This window comes from Lolium rigidum, chromosome 7 (genome assembly GCF_022539505.1).
Source record: "Lolium rigidum isolate FL_2022 chromosome 7, APGP_CSIRO_Lrig_0.1, whole genome shotgun sequence".
Taxonomy (NCBI): Eukaryota; Viridiplantae; Streptophyta; class Magnoliopsida; order Poales; family Poaceae; genus Lolium; species Lolium rigidum.
The window spans coordinates 283,793,919-283,815,165 of NC_061514.1; the positions used below are offsets into that span (position 1 = coordinate 283,793,919).

Sequence of the window (21,247 nt, forward strand, 5' to 3'; positions counted from 1 at the left end):
TTATACAGGAAACTGAATTTCTTATTTCTTTTCTAGTCGGCTGCAATTTGATATCTGAATTTCTTGCTTGGTTCATATCTTCTTGAAACTTTTGTATGCTCAACTGCTAAATCATTCCAAACGACATTACTTGGTTGATGGCGTGACATGCAATACAGCTCAGTTGATAAAATTGTCATTAGTAGAACACTAGACTAGATTCAGATGAGTTAACTGAAGATGGAAGTAGTACAAAGTGTCAGAAGCTGTGCAAGACCAATTTCAGTAGAACAAAGTGTCAGAAGCTGTGGAATACATTGATGTACACTAGAAACAGGCATGTAATATAATCTGATATAGACGTCTCTTGACACCATAACAAATCAACCGGTTCTGATAGAGTAGAACCTGATAAAGCACGACTGATTAACCAAAACTTATCTCAGAAACAAACCATCGACCAAGTGACCTTCAGTAGTATCTTATAGTTACCACATGCGATTTCCTCTATGTCGTAACCGCTGCGCCTTGGCATGAACTCAACAGTGCAGACAGATAACTCATCGCCCTCCAGGGCAGCAGCTACAGTCACCTGCAGCCGCTCATCGACAGAGACCCCAACTACGCTGCGTGCCATTTGCACAACTCCTTTATCGCCAGCAGTAAGCATTCCATTCACTTCACTATCAAGTAGCATAATGTCGCATGGAACGTTTGTAGTGCGGGCATAGATTTTCCCATGGAACCCAGCAGGTCCGTCAAGGATCCTGACCTCAACAGTGCCCTCCACCGCGTTCCTAATAAATATGTAGCTCAGATCCAATATGCTGTGCATGCTGACAAGTGTTTCCATTTGAACCTTACGCTCGGTTGGATATGGTAGCCTCAAGACACCATCCAACTCCATCAAGCCTTTACTGAGCCTTTCATCCTTGACCTTCATCCCATGCACGTCCTTGACCTTTAGATCAATTTCGAAGAATATCCAATCACAGAACATTAATCCTCTCTTTGGGCCAGTCAAAATCAATGAATCGTCCTGCAAAACAAAAGTGAAAAGATAAATTCCTGGCATTTTTTCGAGGTTTATACATAACAATATCTGCTGTGGGGTTTGCGTTCCTGTTTAAGTGACAGTATAAATTTCAGGTGCATTTCATGTTCTGGTATTATGTACTCGCTCCGATCCATAGTAAATGTTGAAACTTTAATTCAATTTAGTCCAAATTTGAACTAAAGTCCTGACACTTATTATGGATCGGAGGGAGTACTACTTTTCTAATTGTGCAGGGTTTGTAGGACAATAGAACTGAAGAAGCACGGAAGAGTTACCAAATCACAGGCCTACTAAGATAATTCTCTACAGGGAAAAGACATAAAAGTTGCTCTACAGTTAACATAATATGAAACAGATATTGGCACAGTAAGCAAACCAGACTAGTTATTATTACAAGAATACACAAAAGCAAAATGAGGTTTATGGATAAATAACTTTTAGAATCAGTCATTTATAGAATGAAGGATGTCCTGAATGATTTCACTATAAATACATATGAGTACAGTAAGAATGCGATGTCATTAACATGCATATGCTTCTATGAATTTTGCATTTTATATATAAGATGACTAATAATGAGAAATTACCAATACGAGAACTACACTCTAGCATATTACCTCTCAAGAGGTGCATTGGACATTTTATACGGAAAATGATAGTAGTAATACCTTTGAGCTGATGAGCTGGCAATTGTCCTTGCCACGTCGGAACATATAGATGCATTTGCGATCAATACTGTCCCTGACTATGATTGTACCATAGACATGGAGTGGGTAGCCATAGTCAGAGGACACAATCTTGACTGAGACAACATTCATGGTGTTAGGCAGGAAGAAACGCTCAGGGAAGACTTTGTCTGTATATACCATTGGACCAACAGGTGCTGTCAAAATAGAGAGAATACCGTTTCAAAGTGAGGAAAAGATGGGTCCATTCCGAACAGAATGGAGTGGTGGTACTCTTTGCTTTTCGAATAAATTTACAGTAAATGCTAATTAAGCGAGTATGGGGTAAATATGTAATCACGCAAATTAATTTTCATTCTAGAATGCATACGAGCTAGCAGACATCACCAATAAGGAGCCATATGAAAGTTGAAGGTGCAGGTAGTAACCAAGACAAGGATCGAAAAGAAAATTAATAGGGAAAGAAACTCACATTCCTCGTCGAGGTCAAGGTTGATGTCGCGTCCTCTGCGATAGGAGTAGCGGGTGTAGATGTATTCCCGCTTCTTGGGGTCGTACTCGCTGAATCTCGGGTCCAGAGGGTTCATCCCCTTACCCTGCCCCTCCTCCTGCTCCACCTGCTGTGGCTCCTCATGCGCCTCCCTGTCTGCTGCGACGACCGCCATGGACGAAGAATCGCCGCCCGCCATGGAAAGTTAGGGTATTGAGATCGATCATAAGTGAAAGAGTTGTTGCTCGCTCAGATTGGGCCGGCCCGCTTCTATTTCTCAGGGTTTGCAACGTGAGCGGGCAAGGGCTACAAAGTCCAAAAATTATTATTCCCTCGGCTCCGATGATTAAGGTGTATTTTATTTGGTTACGATAAGCCGATGGCCAATAATTATTTTTTAATATGTGACACAACATCACTATAATAGCAAAACACTTTTAAGAACGAATTCAGTGACACAAATTTCATGTCATATGATGTTCATTAAGCAACTGTTGCTCAAGTACTTGTGTTAAGCATTGTTCAAAAAATCGGTTGAGATACCGATTTATCAGCCGATTTATTGTGGATCGGATGCCAACCGATAAGATTTTGGCATATCGGTTGATTTATCGCGGCACCGATATATCGGCCAATTTTTGGTCCGATTGCCGATATTTCGGCCGATTTTCAGTGAAAATTCTCTGAACTTCGATTGCCAATCGATATTTTCATCCTATGGTCTTGTAGAATTGCGCATTAGTTCAAATTTTCCATTTTTATTGATTCAAATGTAAGAAATGAAGGTAATACTTCTTTTCAATGCTCCAATATTATTTTTAGAGAGTATATTATAGAAAATTTAGTGTTGGAAATTAGGATTGACAAAAAATAAGCGCTGACCGATAAAATCGATTAACGGCCGATAAGCGATTAATCTCTATTTTGAGGCTGGCCGATAAGTAACAATTAACGGTTTTCTTGAACATTCGTGTTAACAAAACAAAGTAGGCCTTACTTTTAGGAGCAAACGGGATTAGAAAGCAACATCAGTTGTTTACCTACCTTCTCGATATCCTCCATGTCCAGACTAGAGGGGTCGGCAAATGCGAAATAGTTTCCGCTTTCGCTGCAATTCTGAAGTTCGAACGTCCACATCCCTAACAGCTTCAGAATGTGGTGGAAGACCTTCAACAACGGTGTCACCGTCGACAAAGGCGATGATGATGAGGAGGTGGTAAACCTAGACATGACAACGAGGAGGAGGCCTCCAGGTTCAAGGAGGAAAGGAGAATGTGGGTGCGGATGGTTGCATCCATGTCCTTGTCCGCCTAGAGGTTTGCCGAAGGTGAGGAGGGCACCCTCTCCTCCGATGCCTAGTGAAGCGTCACCGTTGCTAGCTTCTATGGTCGGGCACACTACGTCTCCAAGGTAGAAACCTAGGTCGGCCTCTACCGTCACGACTTCAGTAGAGGCTGCCTCTACTGCATCGATGTCGTGCCACCCGCTGCCACATCAAACACAACACCCCTGAGGTGGAAGATTGCGCCGAAGAGGTCTCGTCTATATCGGCGGCACGACATTCTGTAGCATACGGTCGACATGGCACAAAGGCAACAACATCATGCGGCACAAGAGCATGGAGTACATCTACGACGAGAAAGGGGAGCTGCGGATCCGGTCATGCCAACGAGTTTGCGGGTGCAACATGTTACAGCAAGCCCACGGCATGTCGGATCTGCCTAGCGAAGACCCTGTCGCATTCTTGAACTGTGTTCTTGGAATAGATAAATAATATTATCAATTGTATCAATGACATTGATATTTATCAGTTGTATCGTTTTACAGAATGATTTGCATACACAGGGATGCTCGTTTGGTGTCTGTACATCACAGCAAACAAACCGCCAACATGCCAACATCAACATCTTTTAACCGAATCATGTATACTCATCACTCATTCTTCAGTTAAGTAGCAAAAACAAAATCCTACATTGCAAGATTGAATTCCGGTGAGGTCCCTCCATTTGCTCATCCAGCCATGTCAAAATGTTTGGGAAATGATTCGACATATCTTCAGATGCACCTACACCTTTACCCGTTCCGTGCCATGGTCTTCTATCTAGCTGGCACTGCATTGCCTTTGCTTTTGTTTAGGCTGAGGACACTTTAAACATGAGGGTATACCAATAACAACAGAACTTAAGTTGAGCTAAATATACCTCTGTTGAGGAGCGGGCTCCAGACAATAACCAAGGGTGAAGTTGTAAGAAAGCCTTCAGTATACATCTAAGTTATCACTGACAATACATGACACTGTAGTGAGGAAAATTACGGCTACGGTGAAAAGAACAACAGTGGTTTGAAGAAAGAAAAATGGAACTAGAATACAAAAGAAAAAAATTCAGTCCTAAATGTTTGTGTCAGTTCTTCAGATTCTAGCACTATGGGTGATATATTACATGATGGACTAGCTGGTTTTGTTATAATTACCTCGCCCTGTAATCTTTGGATCCTCTCCGCTTCTTCTCTGATACAAACAAGGTTGGCTTTGATCTCTTTGCAAATCCTTCCTTCCAGTAGCCTAACTGGAACCCAGAGCTTAGGCTCCAGCTCTACCACATAAGAAAGTGTAGTCTGAAATTCATGGCCCACTGAAACCGGAGCGCCTTCATCAATAACATCATTGACCTACATGGGATCAAAGTGCCAACCAGATTACCAAGCTGCCATTTACAAAGAAATACAGCCTCACATTGTCACTGGTCAAAAGTGAAGCTTCGTGGTGTCACTGGTCAAAATGCAGCCTTATAGTGTTACTGGTTATCAAATCTACCATCTACCATCAACCTACACAACCATCAATTGGCCAACCACCTGAATCTAGAGTACTACAGTACCAATTGTTGCAAGCAAATGTTATGAATGTATCTTTAAAACCCACTGGCCACAACCGCTCGACATGGAAACTCGACAAAAAAATATAGTTAAGCGACAAATCAAGTGATCCTATGAGCAAGTAAATTTTCCATTTCCGGAATGGCAATGAACCTATGCTTTCTACTAGGCTAACAATTTGACTCATCCGTCGTCATTGCATCAGAGAATGTAGGGGCATAATTTTGTTTCACTTTACGATGGCACTTGTGGAATTTGTAATTGTGGCCAAGAACAACAGGGCATCATCATGTTACCTCCTCGACAGACCATTTACCCTCGAAGACCTTGAAATCGCCCTCGACCATGTTGAATGCGATCTCCCGCCTCCGCGCCCCGGCCTGGAGCACCTCCATCTCCCCCTCGTAGCAGTCTATGGTGCCCCTGGCGTTGAACTTGAACCCCAGCGCCAGATCCTGCTCCCCGACCTGCACAGACGACCAAGCCCGCCATCCATCCATCAATCACAGCAGCTCACCCGCACACATATCCAACCTGCTCGACGAAATGCGCCAGGGCGGACCTGGTAGAGGCGGGCGAAGGCGGCGTCCTGGCGGAGGAGGCGGCACTCGGAGAGGCCCGTGATGAAGTCCGCGAGGCCCTCGTAGTCGGTGAGCGTGGCCCAGACGGCCTCCAGCGGCGCGCCGACGCGCACCCGCGCGCGCACGACGCGCCGGTTCTTCTTCCCCGGCAGCTTGCGGACCTCCATCTCGAACCCGTATCGCTCGTCCCGGTCCGCCTGCTCGTCTCTTTCGGCGATGTGTGCTTCGTCGTCGGTGGCGTCGGGCGCCGGCGAGGGCGAGGAGGAGATCCGGTGGGGGTTCCGGGATGGGGCGGGGCGGGGAACGAAGTGTAGGCCGAGGGGGAGGCGCGCTGGGATACTGGTGGTGGTGTTCGGGAGGTGGGAGCGGAGGGGGTGGAGGCGGCCATGGGAGGAGCGGGAGAAGCAGCAGGAGGCGGACGACGCCATGGCCATGGCAGCCAGGCAGCTTCCTTCCCCCTTTTCTTTCTTCCTACATGCGTTGAGGTTTGGCGTTTTGTCATTTCTCTCGGTAATGATCGTGACACGTAAACGCGATATACTACGCATATATTTCTGGCTACCTAGGTCCAGTGCTCCCCTTATTTTTAAATTAAAATATGAAAAATATTTTTACGTATTAAAAAATCTATAAAAATTATGGATATACTTATGAGTATATTCGTTAAATATATACTTAATGATGTACCGAGAAATTCAAGGTCCCCTCGAACTCGAACCAAAGAAGAGAAACTAGCCCCCACGTCCCTCCTGGAGGCAACACGGGGAAACCCTAAATGCCGCAGCCGGCAAGCTCCCAGCGTCGCCCCCTCCTCACCACCGCCGAAAGGATCCATCAGGCAAAGCCCGGGTGGGGATGGTGGCGGCGTCTCTCTCCCCAAGCAGTGGCGGCGCGTTGGGATCTAGCAGTGTGGAGTGGTGGGTTCCCGGTGGTTGGCGCGTCTCGAGGCTCGACCTCTCTCGGGGTGGTGCCCCTGCTGCTGTGGACGACATCTTCGGGCTCAAACGGGGTTGTGGGGTTCCATCCATGAAAATAAGCACATGAAGGGCCGGTTGGCCGGAGGTCTCTCCCACCCATTCCCACTAGCCCGAACCACTCGGGTCAAGAGGGTCCAACCAAGGGCAAATATGCTCAGGCTGGCCGGACCACTCCGACCATTAATCCAAGTAGACATAACATAGTGGAGGGACTTAGCCGGAATTTGGCTGGAACTGGGTCGGACCACTCTGACGCATTAAGGCTGGAGTATCTGACCCGACCGGATATTCCGCCATGCAGACTATATGACAGCCAAAATTCAAAGGCGCTTTCTTCACCATTACTCATATACACACGCAAAAACCTAGAAACTTACACTAGGCCCTAGCGTAGAATAAGGTCTTCAATGTCGATCTTCTTGCTTTTGGTGGTTTTGAAACTGTCTTGTGTTGTCAACCGTAAAAGAATCCTCGTGTCTTCAACGAACACACTAAACTAAGCGGAATAGAGACTTTGTTCTATCACATAGTGTAGGAGTCACCATGGGAGGAGTTGGCGTACCATTGTTAGGGCATGTACAATGATAAAAAAGGAACGTCTTCTCTTAGCCCTCCGCGTCACCAAGAGAAGGAAATGGATATAAGTCGTAAAATGTATTATCTTCTATTGGCATGCCTAACAATTAACAAAAGTAATTAAATTTTAATAGGAAATTATATTGCTAAGGAAAGACATGTTCGTACAATGGTAAAAATAGTTTTATTTTATTTTTAAGAGATCATCCATTAGCTAATTGAAGATAACCTTTTTTTCATTCTCTTTGTTAATTAAGCCAAAATCTAACGCGAAAATTCTAGAAAATGTCTGAAATCACCACTAACCACTCCAGCTGCACTTTTTATTAATATGATGGTCCAGGCGGCGATGCTTGCACCGCCAAACCGCTGAGAACCTAGGGATTGCAACAACTTTACTCTATTTAGGTAATTAGATCCATCGATTAATTTGACTTCTTGGAACTCTTCCACACCTAACCCTCTTGCACCCGCCGGGCGACTCCTCTAGTTCTGCTCTTCCTTTTCCTCGACCTCCCCTCCTACCACAACCGCCTAGGGAGTCGCCAAGCAAAGCCCGTGCGGCGCGGAGACGGCGGATTTCCTCGATCGTAGTTTGGGGCGTGACAACGACATTTAGACAGCCCTCCTAGCGGAATTTTGAGCTTCATTTACAGGCCATTTATACCGTCGAAGACCTTGAAATCGCCCTCGACCATGTTGAATGCGATCTCCCGCCTCCGCGCCCAGCCTGGAGCACCTCCACCTCCTTCTCCCCTGGTAGCAGTCTATGGTGCCTCTGGCGCTGGCTTGAGCCAGCGCCAGATCCTGCTCGACCTGCACAAACCAGAGACCACGCTCACCATCCATCCATTCATCAACACACACACACATCCAACCTGCTTGACGAAATGCGCGAGCCTGGTGGAGGAGGCGGCACTCGGAGAGGCCCTCCTAGTCGGTGAGCGTGGCCCAGACGGCCTCCATCGGCGCGCTGACGCGCACCGTGCGAGCCGGTTCTTTTTTCCCCGCAGCTTAGGGCGAGTTTGGTAATTTGGATTATTTGTGTGTTTCACTGCGCCAGTGCGCCATTGAGATGACAGCAGTGTGCCTTTCATACAAGCTCTGGAAAAAAAAAACAATTTATTTGGTAGCCTGGATTGAATCGCGAGGCACTTAAATGCTATTTTGTTTGGTTGCCTGCAAATATAAGCAGATACAACTTATATTTGATAACTTTGTATTAGTGTGCATTGTCTCGTATCTACTAATCTTCTAATAACAACTACTTTAACAAGTACTCCCTTCATACCGAGGTATTACTTCGAAAAGAAAGTTTGACTAGGGTGAACAAAATATGAGATATATGCCAGTAAAACTAAGACGGTCCCAGTAGGAGTCACATCGTCTGAGCAGCCATCTCCTAGAACTACTAGGATCTCTTCCAGGAGAGATACCAATTCACAGTGTAAAGTCGCAGAAAGATAATTGCGAGACCGCCACTTGGTGGAAGTACCAGGTCCATGTCCACAACCAGCAACAACATAGATGACGAATCTGACTTTGATGTAAATGAATCAAGTAGTCATTGTAGAGCCACCAGAAGCCGTAAAGTTTTTACTCGCCAGAACTTACTGCATTTAGCATGTTGTACTGCAAGGCCTTTTACGCATTTTGCTAGCTGCGATTACTGTGGCTGTGTGCCTCCCTTGTTTGTTGATAACATTGCTAGGGCAGTGAAAATGCTGATTTGGATGAAGCAGACGAGGACCCTGTGGTGCCACCCGAAAATGGCACCGTCGATAAAGGCACGTTCCTGTAATTTTTCTATCCCATACAGAGTCTATTTTGTGTAACACCATTATTATCTCATCAGTTGTTTATATGTGTAGCGGTAAGGGGGCGAACATGAGGAAATGACTGATCAAAATAACCCATTCTCGAGGATCCAAGCCGCCTCTAATAATAACAAGAGGGAGGACAAAGCCGACATCAACTCTTATCGGCGCAAAATTTGTAAGTGAGTGCAACATTGCAGTCAGGAACCACATTCCTATACATATGCATTGGAAGAAGTACAGCCAAGACCCAGGGCTCATGTGTGACTTCTATTGAAAATGGCGGTATTTACAAACTGTATTCTTTTGCCTACCTTTACTATTTATAAAGTTGTTATTTCTCAGAAATTGTCATTCTTATGCATGTTCTTCCATATCACTAGGGTAAATTTTCAATGGACACGAAGCAGTCACCAGTAAAAGGTGCATGCAACAATCATCTTCAGAATGGTGTACGTCAATTTCGGCACAATCTGAAGAAAAAAAAATACTTTGATGACGTTTCACTTTCTGAGTGTCGACTGAAAGTCATGTTGCCAGTACGACTCACGGGGATTGGCGCTGGCTTGTGGAGCACCGGAAGTCTCCCCACAACATTTTCAGTCTATTTTTTAAAATCAAAGTTTTTAATTGTACATGCAAATGCATGTATAGCGTTATTAATTCTACCTTTGATGCAGAGGATCGGCAGTATATAAATAAAAGCAACCGTTCTAAGGTTCTGCTCCATCAAACAACTGGATCGCGCAACTACACTGCACACGTGGAAAATCTGGTAAGTCAAGATCTGTGTTGTTTACAGAATGATAGATTACACAGTTCCATCAACAAGCTGGATGGGTATATACTATGTAGCTTGTATTTTGCTGAATGCATGTGCTGGTCTTTTAAATCACTGATTGCGTTCGTACATATCTAGCATAGATAGTTAATATATCTAACTCCTGGTATTATTTTCATGATGCTCACTTTGCCAAGAAGGTATATTGCTTAGTTCTGCGATGGATAGCTCAGGTGCATTTTAAACTAAATTCATTTTTTGGTAGGTAGCGGTTTGTAGGAGATTTTGTGCACATCGTTGCTTGCGCTAAAGTCTGCAGATTCTTTCTACAATATAGATGCTCTGCATTGAACTGCTTTAAATAGTGATTAACTTGCACATCAATATATATATATAACATCGCACACATTCTTGATTATTCGCAAAATCCTTTATAGAACCTATAAGTTGGCTGCATGTATGTGTTTGTTTTCAGGGAGACTCTTACATGGGTAAACAACCAAGTCATGTGGATCTGTTCAGGGAGACACACCGCAACAAGGACAACTGCTACTCCTCTGAAGTACAACTTGTTCTTGTGAGTAAGCATTTAATGAGTTATCGCTGAAAGAAAGTTTATACCTTGCTTCATCTAACACCAATTTGTCTTCTGTCTTTATTGCTAAACAAGGCTGAGATTGAAAAAGAGATGTCTCAACCTACACCAGATGGATCGGAGAGCGAAAGAATGAGACCTAGGTTTTATCCGAGGTCCTTGGTAAAAGAGTAAAGAAACCTATGCTTTTTTTCAGAATGTGGGACTCGAGCATAAGCCACCGTGATCAAATATGAGCACCCTAGCTGATTTACTGGAGATAGAGTGGAGGGGAAAAGTGAACCTTCAAGATCTTATCGACTCCCAGAGTGCTAATCTGTTTGAGCTTAACAGAAAGGTACATGAATCGAGAAAGAGGCAGGTCGCCCTTGAGGCAAGGCTTGAAACGTTTACCGGGTCTGTGCGCGAGTAAACATGGTGAACTGGTGGTGCTATGGTAGACAATTGAACTGTATTTTGGGCTGGTGATCTTGCTTTGGCAACGAATAAACACCTTTGGCATGCGGACACTTGCACGCAATTTCCGTCGCGTTCTTTTTGCTCGGCCAAAAGATTTTCATTTCTCAGCTTAGGGTTTAAGGACCCACGCTTTTCGTTTCTCGGCCTAGGTTTAGCGACCCACGCTTCCGCCGCGCCGCCCCCAGTGTTATTGATCTCCGCCGGGGCCACACAACTCATAGATATAAGATCTTGTTATTAAAATTTTCTCACCCGGTTGTTTGACCGGCGTATCTTCTTCTTTTGACAATCGTAGATCAGATTGCATCGTCTACCGCTGCATGCCGTCAACACGAGCCTCTACTCCAACCTCAACGCTGACTCATCTCGGGCTATAGCCGCGGCCTTCCAAAACAGCTATAGCCCGGCTATAGCCGGCTATTTAAGGACTTTGGCACCTTTAACCGGGCTATAACAGTTAGCCGCATCACGGGGGAAAGGCTATAGCCAGCTATAGCCGGCTATTTAAAACAGAGTTGTTTCTGAGCTTCACTCAAATATTTTGCAACTTTGTGTGAACCTATCTTTGCACGGACGAAGCCAATAAGAAGTCGTTTGGTATCCATTATATGGTTTTGGAATTCTGGAATTCATTTTGGAATTCCATAGGTGGGTTGTTTGGTTGCCACAGAATTGAACCGCCATTTCATTTAGAAAATCCAGCAAAATGATACCATGGGTAAACACGATTCCGAACTGAGACCTGTCATTCCGTTTCTCTATGGAAACCATTTACAAATTTAATATTAAATTTTGCTGTCATTTGCAATTCCTGTGGCAACAAACAAGTGTCCATTCTGAAATTACAATGGAAATGAAATTACAATGTATTAAATTACAATGTATTCATTTCAAAATGTTACAAATAAAATGAAAACCTGGCTTCCAAACTACTTCTAAATTTTTTTCGCTGTCCAGTTGGGTACCTGGGTGCCGAGTCTTCTCTCTGACGATCGACGGGTGTTGAGCTGATAACAAGCAGCTGATGACAAACGCAGTGCTCTGTCTGGAACGCGCGCAGGAAAAGAAATTTTGTCATCCGTAGGAAACAGCCAACATCAACACCAACCCCTGATGGCCTGAACATATTTCTGCAGCCTGAACAAAAAAAAAAGTAAAGTAAAGAGGATTCAGGGATTCACGGGTACGTATAAATTCTGGAGCCATACGTTCATATGTTCAACCGCTGCAGAATTGAATTGAAGCCGCTCATATGCGTTTCATGCGTGTGATGCCGCTACCGGCCGTTTCCGTGAAACCTCCCTCCCTCTCTCCATCCTCCTCCTCGCATGTGATCCAGTTCTTTGCTTCTTGCTCTTTATCTCTAGTCCTGGTCTCCAGCTCATCTCGCCGGCCACCATCTGCTCTGCTTCCTCTGGAAGCGGCAGCCCGTGCCGTGGTAGAGTACGCAAATTGAATGGGGTCGCCGCCGGCCACACCGACGCCATCACGAGGCGCCTCCACCGCCGGCAGTTACCCCGTGCACCTCCACCGGAGGCGAGGCTTAAGAAGGGTGGCCAGGGCGCGGAGCAAGATGAAGCTCGCGTACTTCCTCATGGACGAGGACGAGCGGCGCTGCAAGACGGACGAGCTGCAGTTCGAGGTCACTCACCCTTCTCCTCTACTAGGAATCGTCAAGATTATATCTATGATCTCTGCTGTTCATGAATCACGATCGACGCGCGTGCAGGTGTCGGAGCTGGAGGCGGTGCTGGAGAAGGAGAAGCGGCTCAACAGGGTCCTGCACTGCTCGCTCCAGGGCCGGAACGTCGTCTGCCATTGCTGCCTCTCCGCCTTGGTTCCAACAAAGGTAATTACTACGATTTACATGCATGGCAAGTACTTCTACATACTGTCTTTATCTGGAAAGTTTATTCTGGGAACAAAATTATGTTTCGTACTCTGAAAATTCTTTAACGGTTAATAAGACTTTTTTTTTCTTACGGACATAAAACTGTTGCAGACATTCAGTTTCGAACATAACCATCATCACATCATGGTCAAGTGCAAACGCAACATCGCTTCATGTTCAGTGCAGTAGTTAGTGTCCCTCCCAGGATTAAACAGTCACATATGCTCAGTCCTGCCCGCTACAGATCTTATCATAATAGACAGCAGAGAACATCAAAGTACTATTTGTGCATTGCGTCCCTACAATGGCAGATTTGTCCGCAAATAACCACCACCATCATCTACCACACCTGATTTCCTAGGATTCCTGCCATCTGGTACATCATCAATCAATTGCACCGGTACGGCGGTCTGCTTACATGCCTATCAAACACGCCACGCCATGCCACGTCACTAGCTTACACATCACAATTCGGTTGATTGGGGTAACTAACATCTTCTGTAATTAAACATTAAACTACCAATTCCTTCTCTGATTAAATTGCATTTCATTCTTTTTCTTCAGCAGTGACTTTATTATGCAGCATAATAGTTTTGTGATCACTGAAAATGTTGGTATTAATCACTTTGCTATGCATTCGTGCAGATAAGGGGGCTCCTTGCGGAGCTAGCGATCATCGAGGATGAGATATTTTACCTCGAGAAGAAGGTCGATGACCTGCGGCTACGTCTTCGCCGTGAGCGCAATTGGACAGAACGCTGCATTCTCCAGCAGCGACAGCAGCATAATTGGCTGCAACAGAATTGGCGGCATTCCGGTGGTCCGAGAGAGATCGATGGTGGAGGACAACAATTTCCAATGCTGCCTTATCGAGGCAGCCAAGAGGAACATGAAGCTGATATTGAGCGTGGGAGCAAGGCTTCCGGTGGATCTGTCTCTACACAAGGTACATACTGAATTACTGACATGTTTTTTTTTGAGGGGAAAAATTACTGACATGTTCAGCTGACGCAGTTACACTTCTCATAAGTTTGCTATCTTTGATCACTCTGGTAAGCTCATCTGTTTAGGATTCCTATTGGTTCTATATATAGACCTCAAGAGAACAACTTGATTTTTTTATTTTCATGGAGAAAATCAGAAATAACTATAGGACTAATGCACTAGCCAAGTAATCCAAAACTCCAAACCGATGGAAAGAAACTAGGCAATATATTTATATTCAATATTAACCCTCATGTCTAGACTATTTTTGTCCTTAGCGTGGATTCGGTACATGCCGCAGAATCTTTTTCTATCGTTTTTAATACTGCACAAGCAGGGATCTCTTTGCTCTGATACCATATAGGATTGATGTATTAGCCAACTAATCCAAAAGTCCACGTTGATGGTAAGGAACTAGGCAGTATATTTATATTCAACAATAATTCATTTTGGAGTCAAAACATCACCAATTTATTTCATATATGAAAATAAAATAAATGCAAAACAAGCTAATTTCTGATGTTTGTGTTTGAAATGTTCGAACAGGCGAGGAAGTTGAGCAGGTCACAAGAATAAGCCACTCTATAGGAAATCTAAAACCCCCTGAAAGAAAAATTTGCTTGAGCAGTCCCAACAAGCTGTCAGAGGAGCTGATAAAGTTGACGGTGACCATATTTCACAAGATCAACAAAACAACTCATCATGCAGCAGTGCTGGAGCTGAACAGCGTGCCGAAGCTCAACATCACCTCGTGCATAGGCTCTTCTAGAAACCTTGCCCCCAAGTCGTCATCATCGTCGAGCGATGGCGTGAAGAGCCGTGCATTGCCGCCGCGTGAATACGGTGGTGGCGAGAGGGAGACTAGCGGAGGCTGCAAGAGGTTCGTGGAGTTCACGCGGAGCTCGTTCGACGCGAGCCGCGTGTCGTCATGTCTCGCTGACATCAAGAACTTGAGGTGAGAAAGACTCAATCGCCATTATTGCTGCATTGCAGTTCTTGATCAACTTTTCTAATAAGAACCCCATCATCTTCGTTCCATGTTTCTTCAGAGTGTTGATGAACAAGCTTTCCACCGTGGATCCGAGTTTCTTGACCAACAAGCAGAAACTGGCCTTCTGGCTCAACATTTACAACTTCTGCGTGATGCATGTACGACAATTATTAAGCTAAGCTAATTAGTAATTATTATCAACACAACAACACCTGTAATTAACGAGCCTAATGAAACAAGGATAAATTACATGATATATTTTCAGGCATTTCTTCAACATGGTCTGCCTCCATCGGCAGACAAGCTACTGTCGCTGCTAAACCAGGCGTCCGTGAATGTGGGAGGAACGGTGTTGAATGTTCTGTCCATCGAGCATCTCTTCCTCATGCAATCCCCTGATCAAGGCAACAAGGAGGTAACTAATTCACAATTTTTCAGATGAATTGTGCAACCTGATTGATATCTTCTTACAAATTCGGCAAAATAATATTATTTAACCTGAACATTTGGGATGAATAGTTGAGTGAGAAAAAGATGATGACGGAAGGGGAGAGGAATCTTCAGCTCAACTACGGTCTTGGGTACCCAGAACCGAACGTCGTTTTTGCGCTCTGCAAAGGCAGCCGCTCCTCACCACCTGTATGCGCAAATTATTTGGCATTAGTCTCACTCAATCCGCTAATGCCAGACTGTTCACGGCAACCTGACCAAGAAACAAGTGCAGGTCCGGGTGTACACGGCGGAGGAGGTGTCAAGCGAGCTGGAGGAGGCGAAGGTGGAGTACCTGGAGCGGTGTGTCCGGGTCGTCCAAGCCGCTGGTGCGAGGAGGAAGAAGACCAAGGCATCGACGACGATCATGTTGCCGAAGCTATTGTATTGGCACATGCGGTGCTTCGCTGACGACGTGGAGTCGCTGCTGGAGTGGGTCCACAGCCAGCTCCCTCGCTCCACTAGTGCGCTCGAGCTCAAGAGAGCCATTAGGGACCTCCTTCTCCACCGCGATAGGCCTCCAGTGCCGGAGAAGATGGTGCAGATCGAGCCCTACGAGGCAGAGTTCCGCTACCTGCTGCCACTGGTCTGGTGAATATGCACGCTTCTCTCCTGACGGCCATCAGCTCTGGTGTCACTTTATTTAGTGTATGTATTTAAAGATGTTATCCAAATTCTATGTATATACGGAAACTAGGAGAAAATAAATACTTCACTATTATACTTACTTTTTAAGGACCTAAATAATATTAAGCTCTACTTTGGATCGGATTTGGAAAGCATGGCCAAGCGGTAAGCGGGGGTGGAGAAATTTCTGTACATAACAATATGTAACATTCTAAAAACTAGAGAGGATGCGTGATTACACCCATTATAAGACTAGTTAGTATTCCTCTGTTTTTAAAATATAAAATGTTTTGGTAGGCTATTTTAATATACCAAAACATCTTAAAATAAGGAATTCTACTGTTTACCTCGTAGTTGTGTATATGTGACACACGTTGCCCTATTTAGTGGAATTTCTACCAAACTATGCCATTGTGGAGACTTTAAATACGATTCTACGCCAATTTAGCATTTTACTTGCTTTTGTTAGATAGGACCGATGTGTCACGCCGATGTGGCATGAAAATTGTGTAATGAATGGATGGTGTCACGGACGATCATGTGCCGGTTTCTCTTATCCATTTGTTTCATTCCTCGTAATATTTTTGAACCCGGTCACCACCTAATACCTTGCACAATGGACATGCACTAGACAATAAGGATCCAAACCTTCTAAAATACATAATCTAAACATTTTCCACTAAATGGGTAATTAGTGTCACAAATGTATAACTTAGGTGGAAAATTGGAATTCACTCTATATTTTAAAATCAGTGGTATTACTTAGTACTGTATGTATGTTGAAAATAAACACACCAGATGGAAATGGAAATACTTGCTCGCAAGAAATGTTTGAAAGATTTTTCAGGTGAAAGGATGTTATCATTATCACCAAGAATGAGGGTCCAATTTTGCAACATTCCCAGTATGCGAAAATGTATTTTACTCTCATAGAGGGGAACTACATGATTTCAGCCTAGAATAAGAGCAAGACATCTTTAAAATTGGTCTTCTGATACACAATTGTTTCTCTAAAACTTCATTACAAATGTTACTACACGATCTTGATTAAAAAATTACAAAGCAAAGGCCACAATATATGTTAGTTTTTTTTCGTCGATATGGGAACGCTGCCCCGGCCTATGCATCAATCGATGCACACATCCATCAATATATGTTAGTGAAGGCAAAGAGTCCACAAAAAAAAATGTTGACACTAATATCTACCTGAATGCGGGAATCTTTCCCCTCACTAATTCGAAAAAAGTAAATTAGAGGCATCATGTATTTGCACAATTTCCTTCCTTTATTATTACACAATACGAGGTCAAGTTTTGCTGAAATAAAAATTAGTAACACTGATCGTGACTTAGATTTGTAAATCATTACACTCAAGTTCTTTTTTTGAAAGCTCTTACACTCAAGATGAATTAGAGTGTTTAGTTATAGCTGCAAGTAGTCTTGGCATCGGAAGCATATCAATTTCCTGGAGACCCTCAAGAACCCGAACAACTTCACCCATCGATGGCCGATCAAGCTCATTGTCTTGGATGCACCATAATGCGACTTTGCAAATCCGTTTGGCCTGTTCCTCATTGAAGTCTTCATGTAACCGTGGATCCACCAAACTATGCATATCTCCCTCGTAAAGTTTGCTGACAACTAGCATGGGGAAATATTCAACATGATCATTGTTGTCCGAATGTGCTTCAGGAAAATTCCTCTTTCCTGATATGATTTCAAACAATACCATGCCAAAGCTGTAAACATCAACCTTTGGTGTAACGGCAACTCCACTCAGCCACTCCGGGGCAAGATAACCTACTGTTCCTCTGAATGTAGTCAGGACTCGGCTAAAATTTCTTCCCACAAATGCTGCCATTCCAAAGTCAGCAATTTTAGGAAAAAATGATGCATCTAGAAGTATATTTTCTGGCTTAATATCACAGTGTATGATGCATTCGTGACAACTCTGATGCAAGTAGGACAATCCTCTAGCAACTCCTAGGACTATCTGGTACCTTGTGTCCCAATTTAGTACGACATTGTTCTTAAAAAGGTGACCATCAAGAGATCCATTTGACATGTGTTCATACACAAGTAACCTATTATCACCTTGGCTGCAGAAACCAATCAATTTGACTAGGTTGACATGGTGGATCAATCCGATTGAGCTCACCTCGGCTCTAAATTGCTTCTCTCCCTGGCGTGCACCATCAAGCCTTTTCACTGCTATTGTAGTCAAATCACTTAACACTCCCTTATATACAGAACCAAAACCACCTGTTCCCAGCTTTTCAGAGAAGTTTTTAGTAGCATGAGATAAATCGGTGTATCTAAACGCTATAATACCAGTAGTGCCCTGATTGCAATATAGTGGCGAACCACACCACCTGAGTTTGTTCCTCCAAATCACTAACAAGAACATGAGCATTAGTAACACAAAACTACTAATGCTTGCAGCCATAACAACTCCAACATTTGGTTTTCTTTTGTCCTTTTGCAAAATTGGCTCATCTTTGGCAGCAAGACGAAGGTAAAGAGTATCTTCAGAAGAAATTTCAATGTCATCGTTCAAATTTACACCAAGCAGTTTCCCATGCCAGACAGAGCATATGCTGTTATTATAGGAGTAAGCGGTGCAAGAGCAGGAACTGAGACAAGATTCCTCACAGTTCCTGCGAGAGGCAGCAAGGTCCGTTCTTTGCGGGTTGTAGGGCAATGTAACCTGAGAAATTGGCTGGAACATGTCTGTTGAACTTGTGGTGTTCTTGTTACTAGTGCAATATAGCGGTGAATCTCTGACGCAGCCGTGTGATCGATCACCAAACTCCCAATGCCGCGGTGACTTCTTAGAAAAGCTCTCCATGCAGCCACAAGATGGCTGTGCTTTGCCATTGCAGACCGTGAAAGGTCCGCATGTAGCAGGTGGAGTGCAGACATCAATGGGGTCGTCTAGTACAACTTGCCAAGATCCTTGGGCTTGTGACCAAATATTCAGCTTGATCTGACTAGAGATGTCTAGCGAGAGAAATGAGGAAGCTGATTCATTTGTTGAATTGTACATGTAATACTCCTCTTCCTTGTTACTAACATAATATGGAATAACCACGCCTTTGGTTTGTGGAACCAGTTCTAGAATCTTCTTGACTCTGGGTAATAATTTCAGTATGGATGATGTTTCAGATAAATAAGTCCGATACACCAGCGAAGGTTTGCGGCGCTTGAGCATTATCCCATTGCCGTTGGTCTGCAGTTCAATGCTATAGTAGCCAAGCCCCGGATCGACGGTGCTCTTTTTCGAGATGCCCCTGCGGTTCAAGCGGGTGACCTTGTTCCAGCCAAACTTTGCACCAGGAAGCACAACGTCTGTTGGGTAGTCAAAGCTCTCCCACAACACTTGGTCAGATAATGATGTGAGAACTAGGTTCGCACTGTTCATGAGAACTACACTTGTGGTGTTTATGCTGGGTCGTATCCTGCTATTGGGTGTAATATGAGTGGACCATATAACAACTTCATCGTGGACGATGATAAGGTTGCCATTGCTTGAGATTTTGAGGTGTGTGGTCAGGTTGAGCTTGGGGTCATTGGGGATCGGCTGGTCCCTGTTGGCGACCCACACGGTAGTAAAAACTGGTATCTGGTTGAACCATATGCCGAGGTACCAGTTAGCTGTGGAGGTGATGTTGGTGAACTTACTAGTAATGGTGCTTGCGGCTGGCTGGAAGAAGCCGAGCGCGAACTTGCCGTTGCTCGAGACAAGCTTGTCCCCGACCGCAAGCGCCTGGCCTGCCGTGAGAGTATCGTTTGCAGAGGAGGAGCATGGAAGGAGGAGCAGGCCGAGTAGTATGTAGAGGGTAGCCATGCATGGGGACGAGTACCGTGAATGATAAATTGGAGAAAAGAGGAAGCTCATGAATGCACCTTGTGTGTGCTGCTACTCTAAGAAAAGAGGAAGAAGATGGTGTATGTGGTTGCTGAGCTGAACACGCACTACATATATAGGAACCATGTTGAGTTGGGTTGGCCGATGGGGAAGAAACGCCGACGACTTTGGAGTCGTCGGCTGCCACAGAGCCACTTGAAACTGGTGCGCGCGAGCCAGCTTCAACGACGCTTTCGTTACTTCTGCGAGACATGGACCATATGAACGTGACTGCCAAGAGCGCGGCCACAACATGCCGGTCGCTGGATCGTTAATTACTACCCTAGAAGTGTCACGTCCGTCCTACATCAAGTGGATGCGTCAAGATTTAACAATAATGGCAAGGTAGACTTGTTCAACCTGTTTTCTTCCCTTGAATACACGCCACAGAGGATGTGATCCACTTGCTGTCCGTGTAATATTTATAAGGGCATCTCCAGCGGCGCGACGCAAACGGATGCTGAGCGACAGTTTTCATCCGCCGTGACCGGAAATGCGTCTGGCACCACCTCCAGCGGGGCGACGCAAAGTGACCGGGCCATCCGTGGAGACGCAAACCTGGCCCAAATATGCGTCTCGGATGCGTCTCTGGCGGACACTCGGCGGACGCGGAAACTGTCCGCTCGCGTCTGGCGGACGTTTCGTCGGGCCCGCCTAGCAGCGACCATGCGTCGATGCGTCTTCTCAAACGCGCCAGCGACTTGCGCCGCTGCGTCGCTTCGGCAGTCTGCGCCACGTTAATGGCGATGCCTCGGCTCCACCAACCACGTTAATGGCGACGCCAAGCGTCCCGCGGCCACCGCATGCCGCCGGCCTATATAAAGGGGGCGCGCGTTCTTCTTCCTCATCCACTCCTCCAAAGAAACCCTAGCCGCCACAAAGCTCGGCCGTAGCACCGCCTAGGTGTTCCTGCGATGCAGCCAAGCCCGCGAGGAAGTCCATGGCCGGTCCTGCTTGCCGGCGAGGCGGTCGAGGCCGCGGCCCTGGATGCCCCCGTGGCCGGGACAGGGGCCACCGTGGTGGAGCAGCTACGGCCCCATGCTCGCTGTCGCCTGCGCCCTCCTCGTCCTCGCAGGAGGAGCCCTGCTTCGAGTTCCTCCTCCGCATCGACGACGACCCACTCGCCATCAAGCGGCTCCCGGACAAGTTCGCCGAGTTCGTCGATGGCGTCGAGCCGACGCAGTTGCAGCTACGGGAGGCCAGCTGCAACTTCTGCCGCTGGACCGTGGAGGTCTTGTTCGACGGGCAAGGCAAGATGTACCTGCACACGGGGTGGGACAAGTTTGCCCGTGACCTCGCGCTCGAGCCCGGCTACCAGCTCACCTTCCTCTACGAGGGGGACGGCGAGATGATCGTCAAGGTGTTCGACGACACAGCCTGCCGCAGGCACTACCACACCGGCGAATCCGGCTCGGACACCGATAGTTAGAACGTCGAGTGTTTTTTCTTTGCAGCGAATCTGGCTATAGGCCAGACAAAGCCA

At 45.5% G+C, this 21,247-nt stretch overlaps 4 protein-coding genes across 4 annotated transcripts; 1 reads left to right on the plus strand and 3 right to left on the minus strand.

The window, feature by feature from the left end:
* Positions 1 to 349: 349 nt before the first annotated feature.
* On the minus strand, positions 350 to 2,387 carry LOC124672867. The gene is made up of 3 exons (XM_047209027.1): positions 2,195 to 2,387; positions 1,705 to 1,919; positions 350 to 1,018 (listed from the first exon to the last, which is right to left on the minus strand). The coding sequence occupies exons 1-3, from the start codon at positions 2,385 to 2,387 to the stop codon at positions 422 to 424; spliced, it is 1,005 nt and encodes a 334-aa protein (XP_047064983.1). The 3' UTR covers positions 350 to 421.
* A 1,601-nt stretch (positions 2,388 to 3,988) lies between these two features.
* Positions 3,989 to 6,104, minus strand: LOC124672868. Its single transcript, XM_047209028.1, has 5 exons — positions 5,652 to 6,104; positions 5,386 to 5,556; positions 4,685 to 4,882; positions 4,414 to 4,491; positions 3,989 to 4,323 (listed from the first exon to the last, which is right to left on the minus strand). Exons 1-4 carry the CDS (start codon positions 6,102 to 6,104, stop codon positions 4,489 to 4,491), a joined length of 825 nt encoding a protein of 274 aa, XP_047064984.1. The 3' UTR covers positions 3,989 to 4,323; positions 4,414 to 4,488.
* Positions 6,105 to 12,032: 5,928 nt separating this feature from the next.
* On the plus strand, positions 12,033 to 16,001 carry LOC124670418. The gene is made up of 8 exons (XM_047206925.1): positions 12,033 to 12,517; positions 12,605 to 12,724; positions 13,412 to 13,712; positions 14,297 to 14,705; positions 14,800 to 14,899; positions 15,007 to 15,156; positions 15,261 to 15,380; positions 15,466 to 16,001. Exons 1-8 carry the CDS (start codon positions 12,332 to 12,334, stop codon positions 15,823 to 15,825), a joined length of 1,746 nt encoding a protein of 581 aa, XP_047062881.1. The 5' UTR covers positions 12,033 to 12,331; the 3' UTR covers positions 15,826 to 16,001.
* A 1,122-nt stretch (positions 16,002 to 17,123) lies between these two features.
* Positions 17,124 to 19,942, minus strand: LOC124670417 (G-type lectin S-receptor-like serine/threonine-protein kinase At2g19130). Its single transcript, XM_047206924.1, has one exon. The coding sequence runs from the start codon at positions 19,753 to 19,755 to the stop codon at positions 17,257 to 17,259; it is 2,499 nt and encodes an 832-aa protein (XP_047062880.1). The 5' UTR covers positions 19,756 to 19,942; the 3' UTR covers positions 17,124 to 17,256.
* Positions 19,943 to 21,247: the final 1,305 nt, after the last annotated feature.

Excerpts from the sequence above, each read along its gene's own strand:
- LOC124670418 (XM_047206925.1), top strand. The coding sequence starts at position 12,332 with ATGGGGTCGCCGCCGGCCACACCGACGCCATCACGAGGCGCCTCCACC. Across the intron at positions 14,900-15,006 it reads ACAACTTCTGCGTGATGCAT|GCATTTCTTCAACATGGTCT; the intron begins GTACGACAATTA and ends ATATATTTTCAG. Across the intron at positions 15,381-15,465 it reads GCAGCCGCTCCTCACCACCT|GTCCGGGTGTACACGGCGGA; the intron begins GTATGCGCAAAT and ends AAACAAGTGCAG.
- LOC124672867 (XM_047209027.1), bottom strand. The coding sequence starts at position 2,387 with ATGGCGGTCGTCGCAGCAGACAGGGAGGCGCATGAGGAGCCACAGCAG. Across the intron at positions 1,920-2,194 it reads CCTTGACCTCGACGAGGAAT|CACCTGTTGGTCCAATGGTA; the intron begins GTGAGTTTCTTT and ends CTATTTTGACAG. Across the intron at positions 1,019-1,704 it reads GCCAGCTCATCAGCTCAAAG|GACGATTCATTGATTTTGAC; the intron begins GTATTACTACTA and ends TTTGTTTTGCAG.
- LOC124670417 (XM_047206924.1), bottom strand. The coding sequence starts at position 19,755 with ATGAGCTTCCTCTTTTCTCCAATTTATCATTCACGGTACTCGTCCCCA.
- LOC124672868 (XM_047209028.1), bottom strand. The coding sequence starts at position 6,104 with ATGGCCATGGCGTCGTCCGCCTCCTGCTGCTTCTCCCGCTCCTCCCAT. Across the intron at positions 5,557-5,651 it reads CCTTCGCCCGCCTCTACCAG|GTCGGGGAGCAGGATCTGGC; the intron begins GTCCGCCCTGGC and ends TCGTCTGTGCAG. Across the intron at positions 4,883-5,385 it reads GTAAATGGTCTGTCGAGGAG|GTCAATGATGTTATTGATGA; the intron begins GTAACATGATGA and ends GATCCCATGTAG.